The 13,488-nt window shown below is 37.9% G+C and overlaps 1 protein-coding gene across 3 annotated transcripts; it reads right to left on the reverse strand.

The window, feature by feature from the left end:
• Positions 1 to 1,104: 1,104 nt before the first annotated feature.
• swap70 (switching B cell complex subunit SWAP70) lies at positions 1,105 to 12,030 on the reverse strand. 3 transcript variants are annotated; one of them, XR_002752690.1, is made up of 13 exons: positions 11,839 to 12,030; positions 10,227 to 10,367; positions 7,809 to 7,982; positions 6,469 to 6,693; positions 6,234 to 6,380; positions 6,022 to 6,130; positions 5,755 to 5,936; positions 5,045 to 5,152; positions 3,935 to 4,101; positions 3,128 to 3,326; positions 2,132 to 2,228; positions 1,815 to 1,994; positions 1,105 to 1,278 (listed from the first exon to the last, which is right to left on the reverse strand). XR_002752690.1 is itself a non-coding variant. In XM_023333027.1 (13 exons), exons 1-12 carry the CDS (start codon positions 11,932 to 11,934, stop codon positions 1,876 to 1,878), a joined length of 1,764 nt encoding a protein of 587 aa, XP_023188795.1. In that variant the 5' UTR covers positions 11,935 to 12,030; the 3' UTR covers positions 1,105 to 1,278; positions 1,839 to 1,875. The 3 variants fall into 3 exon arrangements, 2 of the variants coding, with proteins under 2 accessions (XP_023188795.1, XP_005812160.1); XM_023333027.1 differs by having other exon boundaries at positions 1,839 to 1,994; XM_005812103.3 differs by lacking the exon at positions 1,105 to 1,278 and having other exon boundaries at positions 1,405 to 1,994.
• Between the last annotated feature and the right edge of the window lie 1,458 nt (positions 12,031 to 13,488).

The raw sequence follows: 13,488 nt of genomic DNA on the forward strand, positions 1-13,488 counted from the left end.
TGAGCCCAATCCATCTTCTGTCCAGCTTCCCTGTTACTGCTAATGAACAGCATCCCCTCAGCATAATACCACCACCTTTATCACCACATGGATAATATGTTCAGTGTAAGGTCTGACAGGTTTCAGTCACACAGCATTTTCCATGTAGGGCAAAACAAATACATTTTGGATGCCCAATTAGAACATCTGTATTCTTTGTGATGTCAATGCAGCTTGTGGCAAACTTTAACAAAAAAAAATACTTTTAATGCTTTCTTATTGCCACGTTTTCATAAAACCCGATTGTCATAGCACTCTTGGCTGCTTCTTTGATGAACATTTCCTTTGCCCAGACTCTCATTTTAAGTGGATGACAATGTCTTTGTTGTTGTGTCACACTCTTTCCACTTTTGGATTAAGCAACATTCTGTGAGATGTTTAGAGTTGGGATGTTGTTTTATAACCAAGACATGCTTTAAGTTTTTCCACAACTTTTTCCCTGACCTGTCTGTCTGCTGTGTGTCTCAGTCTTCATGATTATGTTTGTTCACTAATGTTGTCTAAAATAAAAACATAAATAAAAACCGTGACACTTTACAACGTCTGAAGAGAATTCATTAGATTTTCTGCTATTTAGGAGTACCATAGTAAAAGGGGACTGCATGAAAAGACAAACCATATTTATTTCCACTTCACATTTATCCATCTTTTGTTGATCTGTTGCATAAAATATCATTGCATAACCTGACAAATCCTAACGGGGTGCGAATACTTTTGCAGGGCATGTGATGCATTTAACCCTCTATGGCATGACTTTTTATTTTTGTGGGGAAGAAATATTTTCCTGCATTCTTTGGGAGCTTGGTGGTCCCTAATTACATGTCAATCATAAAATCGGACTCTGACACCTCCTGGAACCAGATTTGGGTTTGTTGCCTCAGGGTAACATTGGTCTAGAACACCAAGATTGTCTACACTGATTATGAGAAATGAAATACAAATCAAACAAAAACTATATTCATAAAAGAACTATTTTTTGGACAAAAATATGTCAAAAATCATGCCCCCCAAAAAATAAAATAAAGGAGCAATGTGAGGTACAGCTATGTGGTTTGTTGCCTGAGGGCAACGCCATGCCATAGAGGGTTAAGAACAACGGGGGGAAAAACAACACAAAAGCCACTCATTAAATATACTGAAATACTATTGAAGCAATGATTTTATACTTGTTTGTGTTTCACAGACTTCTGCTCCTGCACAGGAAATACAAATCAAAATGTCCCGTTCACGTGCTGCCACCTAGTGGATAAAGCAGAAGTTACAAAGGCTTTAATATAAAACTGAAAAAATGTGGTTACATTTAAGACAGCTTTTGTTATAAAAATGGTTATTTAACGCAGAAATCAGACAGAAATCCACTCCCACTGGCATACAAAACTGAATGGTGTTTATTACAAAATATATATTTCAATCATACTAGTTTTAGGAACTAACAGATAATTTGTTGACTTTTAGAGTCTTTCAAATATCAGTTCATGTTATTTATGTTAAAACCAGTTTAGATTGAAGACTCAAACACTAAAACAGATTAAATTAAGTACTTTTGAGTTAAATAGAAATTAATGGGAATCTTAATTTCTTGCATTAAAAGTAGTGAAGTCGGCCGTTTTAAACAATTGGATGAATCGTCTCTAGAATCTTGAGAAACATTTTTTTGAGCTTCTTCCTCTCTGTTGTCTAAGATTTAAGTTTCTTAAAACCTAAATTCAGTCCAGTTTATTCACGCAGTCCAGACAAAATAAGTCAGACAGGTAATGTGGTGTTTCACTACTAACTTAAAACTGATGAATTCAACTAACTGATGATGTGAGGTCACTGATTTATTCGGACCATCCATCACTCAGCCGGAGCTCCCTGGTTCTTCTTCTCCTGCCAGGACTTCTTCCTCAGCTCCAGCTCAATGTCGGTGAACGAGGCCGGGCCCCAGTTAGTGATTCTCTGAGCTCCTTTATGACCTAAACCAAAAAGCAAAAACGGATGTAAGTTGTGCTTAAAACCACAGAGAGAAACACTGGTTCCTGACCTCTGACCTACAGAATGCCAGGTCATTCTGTAGACCCTTACAGCTAAAGGAGGAATGAATTTATCCTACCTGGCTGGATGAGACGAACCAGCCCCTCGTGTTTAGCCACCTTATCTTTCCAAGTCTTTGTCTTGTTGGCCGCTCGCTCTAGTTTTCGTGATACCTCCTTTATAAGAGGAGAAAAGGCGGAGATAGATCATTTAAAAATATATTTTCTTCTGTATTGATAAGGATTTAGTATGACATACTGTCAGAAATTATTAATTATATTTAGCTTCTGCTAAATTTTCATTTGTTCCCTTAAAATGAATTTAAATTTATTTTTGAAAGCTTTCTACAGTGGCCATGAATGGACAAATTTAATCCCTTTTCTCTCCCCTTATTACAAACATTTTCCGAAAACATATCAGATGTTTCTGTGTTTGGTCTGACTGGAGAAAATCCCAATGTCAGGATGCTTGATTGAAAATATAAAAACTGACTAAAACTCTGAATCTATCAGCTATGGTCTTTATCAACCTAATTTATCTACAACATTTTATCTCCCAACAATGACTTATGTAAAAAGCAGGACACTTTGACTTTTATATCAATAATCATATCCAATGGATGTCCCAGAAATATATGTGAGTGAGTGAGTGAGTGAGTGAGTGAGTGAGTGAGTGAGTGAGTGAGTGAGTGAGTGAGTGAGTGAGTGAGTGAGTGAGTGAGTGAGTGAGTGAGTGAGTGAGTGAGTGAGTGAGTGAGTGAGTGAGTGAGTGAGTGAGTGAGAATTTTTATTGGAGAGTGAGCAACAAAATTAATTGTAGTTTAAAACTTTGCCACTAGATGTCAGCAAACTCCACACACTAACGTTTTTCAACAAGTTGAACAGATTCTATCCGTGTTGCATACTTTCTTTTTTATTTACATTCTAATTTATTGTTTTAAATGTTATTTAGTAGGGAATGTAATTATTTAAACTACCTTATTCTACTATCAAAGGGAAAATGTTTCATTTGCAATGCTAAAAACATAAATATTTGCTTCACCCCGCCTCTGTCTGATCTATGACCGGTTATGAACCTGATACTGCTCCAGTGCCCCCTGCCGTTCCTTCTCCAGTCTGTCCAGCTGCTGAGATGCCGCCTGCAGCTCTCTCTCCTTGGCCAGCTGCTCGGCCATCAGCTCCTCCTTCTCCGCCTCCGTCTGAGTCAGCGTCCTCTGCTGCTTCAGGTAGATCTGCTCCATCTCCACCCTCTTTGCCGCCTCTTCCTCCAATAACCTGTTAAAAAGCAGACAGCAAACGCGCTTCATATTATCTTTAAATAATCCTGTGAGTTTTAGAAGAACAGGGAAGCATCACAATATTGAACAGGGCAGATTTCTAAGAAAAAGAGCTACAGTTGACCAACAAGGCGGATTTTGAGTGTTTCTTCTTGTTAAAAGTGAGTTTTTCCTTTGCACTGTCGCCACATGCTTGATCAGAAGGAGGGTGTTGACATTTTGTTGCGTATTGGCACCATAAAATGAATGTGAACCAACTTGAAAATGATTTGATTTACATACCGGTTATTAATGCCAACAGTTAAACTTTTACGAAGCCCCTGAGTCTCTGAGGTTGCTCAACCTGCTAATCAAGTTATTACAGTTGGATACTTGTGCATCCATGCTGCATTTTTTTTTTTTTTAAATGTTTTTCCCTGTATTGTTTATGACTGTATCGCAGCTACAGTTTGCTTAACTCGATACAAAACTGCACAAACACTCACTCACTATAACCACGACAGAGAGGTAATCATTAGCTCTCTTGTAGACTTAAAAAGCTGACTATTAACGGCTTGATCTGATCTCGATGCTCTGACTTGGTCATCCTAGGTTTGTTTCTGAGACCTGGCCTGCAGCTTCCTCATGGCCTCCTCATCCTGCTTGGCCTGCCTCTCGTCCTCTAGGGCTTCCTGCAGCCGGTGGTACATGTCTTCGAGCTCTTGGACCCGCTGGAGGTACTGATCCAGCTCACTGGACTTCTGAGCCATCTGCTCCTCCATCTCCTGCCGCACCTGAAATAGATGACACGATTTTAGTGAGTCAGCTAAAATTGACACACTAAAATGTTGGGATGAGGGCTGTGGAGCTCCAGTTCATGCGATGTTTCCCAAATATGACTTAATGAACTTGGAGCGAAAAAAAAAGTTGCAACTCCTGAAATGATGCAACATACATAAATTCCAGAAAAGAAAAAAAAAACAATGTGGAAGATGATAAATGCATGTGTAGGAACTTGCTTTTCGGTTTTCCCTATGTAGGAAAAATCAGATTAATGTCAAGACAGAGAAAGAAGCCGAATTTCTCCTCAACCAGGAAACAAAATCCCCTGGATTTTCCCAAACTTTTCCCACATGATTAGCTGTGAAACCATGGTTTCCTCATTTAAAGTTTAATCTCATGTGGAGTCTTGGTTTTACTCCCAAAGCTTTGAGATTAGGAGACAATTCAGGTTGTCACAGATACAACGCTATGAAAAAATCCTTACTTATTTGATTATTTTACTCGTGACATTTTTTGAGACGTTATCCAAGCCAACCAGCCCGTCGGTGAATAATTAATTGCATTCCTTGTTAAAACATAACCGTGATTAACCACTACTTGGCCATCTATGCTCAATTTCAACAACAGCACATTGACCTGTGAAATAAAGACATTGCTCAACATGGAAGTGAAATGTTTTAGCTCCTTTTTTAGACCCTATTCAAAGGTTAAGGTTTATTTAGGTCATTTAAGCAGCCATTCTCAGTATTGGATAAGTTCCTCTTGTTTATGCAGATTTTTAAAAAACTTTTTTGTCCACTTCACGTTTCTGTCGGCACACCAACATGGAAATAATAACTCAAACACATGTCCTTTGTCGTGATCATCATAATTACATTCGTTATTAAGTTTCGTTACGCGTTTACACCAGTGATGTGATACCACACCCATAAAGCAGTGAGGAAAAACCTTTACCATTTTTTCTTTCTCCAGGTCTAATCTGTACCGATCCTGCAGGTCTGACTGATTTTTCTTCCTCCGGAGCTCCTCAAGCTCTGCTTTGGCTTTGGCCTCCTCCATTTTCTGCAAAGCACGACAGAGGAAGGAGCCGTCACTGCTCTGCTTGAATCGAGGCCACAGCCAGCACAAAAACCGTTTATATAGTTTCTGAGGTTTGATTAAAGAGGATGTTATAAAGTAACTCCTTTTTAAATCAGCACGCAGGGCTCCAATATAACTCTGCACAAAACCATTTTTAGCTCTTGTAAATATGAAACATGGTTTGACATTTAAAAAAAAACAGCCAAGTGGTCAAAGAAAAAGAGAAGTGAAATATGAGAAATAATCCGCCTCAGCTTTAAAAGTATTGGGCGTTCACACCATGTTTCAAACAGACACAGGTGTCTCTAAATGATATATTAGGCAGTTTGCATAAAAAGTTTTACTTCCCTTTTTACTCTGTGTTTTGTGAGATAAACCACAATATGTGGGGGAAAAAACAGCAGATGTGATCAACAGCTAAGTTCAACTGAATTAATGCAAAATTTTTTCCCTCATTCCCAGTTTTGTAATATTTTTATTTCTTATTCCAAGGCACAGCCAAGGTCCACAGACAGACTGAATAACTGCTTGACTTGCAATTGGGATTTATCTTTGAAAATATTTGGAGGGTGTTAATCACAGACCAGCCTCATGTCTTCCAGTTGTATCTGTTTGGCCTCATTCGCCGCCTGGAGGTTCTTCATCCTCTCCGTCAGGTCCTGGTCCTCCAGCTGCTGCTTCTGCCGCAGCTCCCGACGCCTCAGCCGCGCCTCGCGGTGCGGAGACAGCAGGCCGAGCCTCAGCAGCTGGATGCACGTTTGTATAGCTGCCGGAAAACATGTGGAGAGGGAGCTCAGGGACAGGCGTTTAAAAAAATGACACGATGATTGGGGAAGTCGTCTACTCGGTACCTTGAATCCATTCCTGCTTCTTCTTTTTGTCCGAAGCGCTGATCTCAAAGCTTTTGTCCTGGCACTTAATAATAAAAAGGCACTTCTTCCCGTCTCTGTCTAGCAGAGACTGGAGAGGACAAAAAAAAAAAACATCACATGAAAGTGAAATCAAATGAATGTGCAAGACTATTTATTCGCAGTTAAATCTTAAAATAAAAACTTCACTTTACCTCCACACAGCAGCTTTGGTCAAGAACGATGTCTCCCTTCTTCTCCGTGAGGTCTTCGCAGACGTAGTAGGTCAGCGAAGTGGGTCGAAGGACGAACCAGCGCTCCATCCAGTTCTTCCTCTTGTGGCCTTTTTTCATCATGTAGCCCTTTAAAGCACAACACCGAGTTGAACCGAGGTATTCCTCAGGCCTGCATGTCTTCTTACCAGCCCCCACCGGCGGCGTCCCGTCCAACCTGCTTGAGAATGTCCAGGATGAGCTCCGAAAACACCTCGTTGATGCCCATGGACAGGATCTGCCGGTCCACGTCGTTGCTGAAGTAGATGACTCCCACCAGCTCGATCAGCTCCCATACAGTCAGGCAGCTCTTCGTGTTCTGCCGCATTCTGTAGTCTGTGAACTTTTCCTCACACCACCCGATTCCCATGGCCTCCGTCAGCTTTCGCAGAAAATACTCGACCTTCACAGGTGGACAAAATAGCCTTAGCTGAAGCTTGAAAGCAACGTAAGCACATGGTTATTTTTGAACAGCTCTGAAATTACAACATTTTCTTTCTAGTCTTTTTGGTGACATGTAGGAATGCTGTTTATTGCCGAGAAATACCTGTGGAAAAACCCTAGGAAGACGTCCACTTTCTCAAAAGTAATAACAATTAACATGACCAGTATATTAAATTACATTCAAAAAGTCATAATAATAATAGATTATAATGTATAAACACAAGCCTGGAATATCAGCACAGTGGCGGGAATTTCATGGTTTGTTACGTCGCGGTTAGAACTCCGTATCAACCGAGGGTGAAATTAATCAAAACTAACGGCCGCAGATTTCATGAGCGAATTTCAGGCCAGAAAGAAGAACACAACAAGAACAAGATGATTCGGAGAACACAAGTAGAATTCTTGAAACCAACCGTAATCTCTTCAATATGTGTCTCCTGATTGGATTATAACATTTTAAAGTAGTCTGAAGCAATGCCTCCACAGCACATCTCTCAAAGCCTGACAACTGCTTGCACCTGACCATGTCAGCAGTTTTTGTGCAGCTTTTCACAAAAGTTAAGAGTAAAAACATATCTACAGCAAAAGATCCTTTTCTGAAAGTCACTTCTTCAAGAAATAGAAAATAATCCTGCAAAAATAAGCCTGCTCATCCTTCATCAGATCATCTACTGTATGCACCAAGTTTTCAGCTCAGATCCTACTACTTGAGCTAAAATACTGTTTACCAGGTTATCTTTGGTATTTTTCCCAAATCCAACAAAAGAAATGGAGACAAATTGCCCAGTTTCTGCTTGTGATCAAATTCAAAGGTAAATATTTTCTAAATTGTCTGAGACACAAAATCGTCCCGTCTGTTGTGATTAATCCACTTTATAAACCTGAATGATCCAAAAGTCAGAATTGAGAAGTTAAAAATAATTGAAAAGAATGGTTCTGAAAATAATCAGGGAAAGAAAAGCGGAAACAGAAAGGCATCGTCTAATCCAGATATTTGGATCTGTTTTCCTTCCTTTACAGATTTACAGAATTTCAGCTGGAATTACAAAATTCCTCTTTAAGCCTCTTCCTCACCTCCTCAAAGACAATCACTAGCGGGTATTTGTCTTCCGACAGGAAGTTAAAAATGCACCAGACTTTGAACGCATCAGCATCTGAGATGATTAGACGATGAGGGTGAATATTCTTTTTGTAACACAAAGTCCAGCACATCCGGTAGAACTCCAGCACATCGAAATCCTCCTGCACCTGTGGACGAAAACACAGAGTCAGAGAGGAGTCAAAGAGAAACGCCAGCGACCTGCTTGTTTACAAGTGCAGAGCAAAAAGATTGCTGTTGGTCTCCTCTGAAAACCTTAAAGTCTGCAGGATGTGAGGTGATGTTGTTACAGGGCTCATTTTTATTCAAGTCAGAGTTTGGCAGAGAAAAGGGAAGAAAAACGCCTCGCAGCACAACAAAGGAAGCCTGTGCTGCTTACTAGCTGGACTGAGTCAACTAAAACTTATCAGAGCCACAGCTAATTTTAATATTTATGAGACCACTCTTGCGTAAAAATTAGAGAAAACATCTTACTCAGAATTTGCAACCATTTCCACATTTAGATGATGAGTCATTTTAATTTGGTGCAAAGGAGGTGTGGGATCATGAGATTAATTTGTTTTTTCAACATTTCAGCACAGAAGTATAATAAATCTTTCAATAATGTAAAACTATATTCCACTGAATCAATGATTGGAAAAGCAACAATATAAAGAAGCTATAGTAAAATTATTCTTTAACATACCACAAATAAAAAAATACAGTGTCAACAAGTCTTGATCACCTTATTATTTTCTATTAAATTTATTTCGTCTAATTTTTAAAATAATTAACTCACTAGTTTTTCAATCGGGAGTTTTATCATTTTAGCTTTTGGCAAATAATCAACCAGATAATTAATTTAAAATAGCTTACTTACTTATTTTACAGAACTTATCTGAAATTTAAAGTTTTAAAAAATCCCATATTTGCTTTTAGGTCTACATTATTCAATTTTCAAAAACCTAAACCTATGTTTATTTTGTTGTTTTTTTACATGTTTAAATAGCAAGTTTTATTTTTTTCCTCAGAAGGATTTTTTTTTTTGACACGTGATAAACTAAAGAAACTATACTTGTAATAGACACATCATTTGATAAAGTCTGATGAGTCACCACATTATGACCTAATATTGTGCAAAGTTATGAAACTGACAACTGGTAAACAGTCTGAACATCATTTTTAACAAAACATTTAATTTCTAACAAATGAAAGAAAATTGATCAGAGCAAGTAAATTATCATGTTTAAAGTACACTTTGTGAACCATGTAATTTAATCAAGGTCAAATATTATTACACCAGAAAAAAATTCATGATTGCCTGTACACATTATTTTATAACTCACAAATTTTAAATTTGGATCTTTGTCTCAGAGAAGTCCACATTTATATTTTGTTTACTTTAGATTTTGGGTAAGCCTGAAATTATTTTAAAAATAATAATAAGAAAATAAACCAAAAGAAAGACAGTCTTTCAGAGTTCATAAAGCATTATGACAATATAAAAAATAAATGTACATTTTCTTCACCTCACATGAACCACATTGCTACAACTCCCAGATTATGAATCATGCATTCTTTTGTAATTTGGAACTATGATTAAGTTCAAATGCATTCCTATCTCTAGAAGATGTGGATTTAGACTAATATTCAAATTTGATCACCATTTTTCCTTCTGACCAGAAGTAATAGTGATGTTCTGGAGCGGTCCAGTCTCACTGCTGGACCGCTCCAGCAGTCTATTTTAGTGAACGTCTTAAATGTAGCAAAACAAACCGAGCGAAATGATCCAAAATGCCAGCATGCAGTGACCGCCTGATGCCAGGAAGACACAAGAAGATGCAATTTTATATTTTGTAGATTTGTTTTAAATCATTCAAGACTCACTTGAATTATTGTGAATCTGGGAGACAAAGATTAGGGCGATGGCACAGAGGCCTTCCAACCTCAAATACTTAGGGCTCATCATCAAAGACGATTCCTCAAAATTTCAGCAAAACGTGAAAATGCAGCTCAGGAATTTTAATAAATGTCATATTAATGTAATGCCAAAAAAAAGAACAAAATTTTTTTCTAATGTTTATTTAAAATTGCATAGTTAATTTTTGGCATACCATTTTGTAGTGAAATGTAAACAGACACATTTTACATCGTCTTATGATATTTTGAGAGACGCCCGTTTCAAGAAACATAGTTCTAGGTTGAATGAAAAATATCTTTTGAAATTTTTAAAACAAGTTTGCAAAACTGTAGAGTCAATGGTTACATATAAATGCTCACACAGGTAAATTTTACTTATGTCTCTATATACTTTATGTCTCTTGCAAACTGGGCAAATATTTTAAAAACATGGTTTCAGGGTGTGACAGTGATATTAAAAAGGTTTTTTTTTTTTTACCACTGTTGGTCCTCACCTTATCAAGAATGTACCTGTTGAGGTAAGGCATGTAGCCCTCATTAGACAGAGGTCCCTTATTATCTTCTTTAAAATGCTCTTCAAAGGTCAAAGGGTTATGGGGGATCTTCATTACTGTGCACAGGTTGTAGGAGAGCACCTACACAGCAACAAATAAACCAGAGCACAACTGTGAATGTGACAGCACTTATTCATTCAAAACTCAAGAGTCCGGTAAAATAACGATGAGATCTACAGGGAACAGTAGTTATACCATAGTCTGTCACATCTACACGCATCACTAGCCGAGCGATCCTTCAGTTCCTGTCAGTGACATCTCTAAGCTTTTAGATTACGGTTCAGTGCTCTCAGCTGCACTATTGCAAAAGGTCATCAGCTTCATTTCAGTTCTGCTACTTTGCAGCACTGATAATATTTTATCTGACAAAGAGCCACAAAAATAAAACGCTTGTCTAGTTTTCATGAGAGAAGCCAGTGAAGCTTGCTTTACACCTTAAAACGCTAAAAAGGCAACAGCTGCTTCCAGTAGAATAACGCACCATCAGGGTTTCCCCCAGTGCATCATAAGCCTGGAGGGCCACCAAGCTTTACTTGTGCCCCCAAAATATTTGCTTTTTTTTTTTTTTTTAAGGCTTTGTAGTTGGTAGTCAGGTATTACTCCTCCAATCTTTCAATAACACATAATTATCAAGTGATATTTTCAAATTTCCTATCAAATTTAAACCTTTTTTAACTCAAAAACACGACGGGCCGCTGGATGAATAACTGCCCAACCACTGAACCACTAGGCTTAGCATGTTTTCCGGGGCGGAGGGAACCTGGACCATGTCACAAAACTCTAATTTTCTCAAACTGATTGCTTGACCGTAAAATCCAATGGTTTCCAAGGTTACCAAATCCCAAACCATTAGAGCAATGGTTTGCTTCAATGGTTTGATGGGCAGATTTGTCTGCATTTGCCGCTTGATGCTATCAATGTGACTATGGATCAAAATCTGGGAACAATCTTTCAGACACCTTAATAAATCTGTACCACAAAGGATTTAAGGCAGTTCTGGAGGTAGAAAGAGTTTTTCCTCTCAGTAGACAAATTTTGTCATTTATATCCAATTTTGTTTTAACCATGACATGCAAAACAAATTTAGATGTATTTAGTTGCAAAACCATTCACAGAAGAGAAGATTAAATACAGAAACTCCTAAAATCTCCCACAATTACTTTTCAAGATCTGGTAACAGCAGATTAACACACAAAACATTCCTCTAAATCTTTATCATGAGAAAAAACAGAAGGCAACCAAAGAGATTTTGTTTACTATTACAATACAAGCGATGTAAAATTATAAAAAATAAAATATGAAACAAAATCAGAACTAAATTAGTGGTGACATATCTGCACACACGGACGCCATTACTGTTTGGAACTCCGGTATAAACAGTAAATAGTCGATCAACGTAAATATCATAAAATTGATTTCCCAATAAATTGCAGAAATAGTTGAAAAGTTGCTCATTATTTTTTCACAGAAGTACTTAGAAGCAGAATCATACAGGATGCAAAAGTGCTGAAACAAGTGTTTGTGGTCAGACTGAACAGAAATTAAAACTCACCTTTAACTGAGATTTGGAGACTTTCCCACGGTGGTCCACGTCCAGGGCCGTGAATGCGTGCCAGATGGCTTTCAGAAGCTCCTCTCGAAGCCACATTTTGTCTTCCAGCTGCAGCAGAACCAGCGGCGGTTCTGTGTTTGGGTCTGAGCCTGTTTCTGGTTGAAAGCCTGCGCCCTTCAGGCAAAACCGAGAGGAAGGGGGCGCAGAAAGAGAAGTGTGATGCGCACTCCACGTGATGTTTAGTTGGTCCGGTTGTTTTTCTCCCCCTCATTATCCAAATATTGGCCAATATTCAGGGGTTTTAATCTGACACGGTGGGAAGAAAACAGCCAGTCTACTTAAAATGTGCTCTAAATTTAGATAACGTTTGAAAAAACTGCTTTTTTTTTGTTGTTTTTATTTTAAGAAATTCTGCTCTTCCTGTTCAGTAAGATTCTCCCACTGATTAATATGCCGCTTTTGATCAGCGCCACCTGCTGCTGCTATTTCTTAAGGGGTTTTAAATTTTTCCTGCACATTTTGAATTAAATTAGCAAAAATAAGCATTGATTTAGAGGCGTGTGAACTGTTTCACGAGGTTGCATTAAGGAGCAACCTGATTAAGAGCCTGTTCGTGTAATTCAAATGAGTTGTGAGACTTTTATCAATCTTCAAGTGGTTCCCGGACTGCTAACTTGATTCTCCTTGATCCTTAAACGTGAATGCAAATGAATCCTCCGATAACACAGAGAGTTCCAGACCACCATGCGACCTCTCCCATGTTTAAATAGTAAATATGTTTTTGATTTGTTTCCAGAATTTTAAAAATACTATTTGACACATTTAGCAACAAAATATAATCACAGTCGTGTAGCCCTGTTGATGCCATTCCTCTGTTTCCCCCCGAAAGTAGACAAAAAAAAAATAGTTTAACTAAACTGAAAATCAGACCTTAATAAGTCTGAGCTTCTCCAGCTGCAGATGTTTAAATAAATCCTCGTTTTGGATGGGATCAGCCTCGCATTGTGTTTGTTGAAGGTGTTTAGTCACAAAACCCTGTTTTTACAATCCTACCTAATTAGGAGCTTGAACACGCTGTCAAATAGTAGTTATTTACCCCTTAAACTATTTATCATAATTTGTTCTGGGAGGGTGAGAGAGAACGGATTCTATTTGTATGTTTTGAATTAATGAAGACTGGGTTAGTTTTAAGCATATCAAATTAACTGTTTTATGTTGATGTCCTGTTTGATGTTGCTTAGCAAGACTTGATTCCCTTTTCATGCTTAATTGAAATCCTTATTAAAACTGTGAAGTCCGGTAAACAACACCAGGTTTTTATTCTATGTAGCCTCCTTTATCCTTAGCTGAGTAAAGTTCTAACAGTGACTCCTTCACTCCATTAGTGCTGCATTTATTAAGACCTCTGATCTAAAACAAAAGTTAATAACCTCCCAGTTACAATTTAACATAGGGCTTTCATTAGTTGCAAACCATAATCAAAATGAACTCAAAACCTATCATACTCACTGTTTCTCCCACAATATATATATTAGTTACTTTTCTTGAGTTACATTCTTCAAAACTTAAACCATAAAAAATACACAAAACCCAATCAATATTTTTTACATACTAATAAAAACATTTTAAGTTTATTTTGGCACTAGTGGC

This window comes from Xiphophorus maculatus, chromosome 4, assembly GCF_002775205.1.
Source record: "Xiphophorus maculatus strain JP 163 A chromosome 4, X_maculatus-5.0-male, whole genome shotgun sequence".
Classification (NCBI taxonomy): domain Eukaryota; kingdom Metazoa; phylum Chordata; class Actinopteri; order Cyprinodontiformes; family Poeciliidae; genus Xiphophorus; species Xiphophorus maculatus.

Coding starts and splice junctions, on each gene's coding strand:
- swap70 (XM_023333027.1), bottom strand. CDS start 11,934: ATGTGGCTTCGAGAGGAGCTTCTGAAAGCCATCTGGCACGCATTCACG. Junction 10,368..11,838: donor TCTCCAAATCTCAGTTAAAG/GTGAGTTTTAAT, acceptor GTTGCTGTGTAG/GTGCTCTCCTACAACCTGTG. Junction 5,937..6,021: donor GAAGCAGGAATGGATTCAAG/GTACCGAGTAGA, acceptor GTTTTCCGGCAG/CTATACAAACGTGCATCCAG.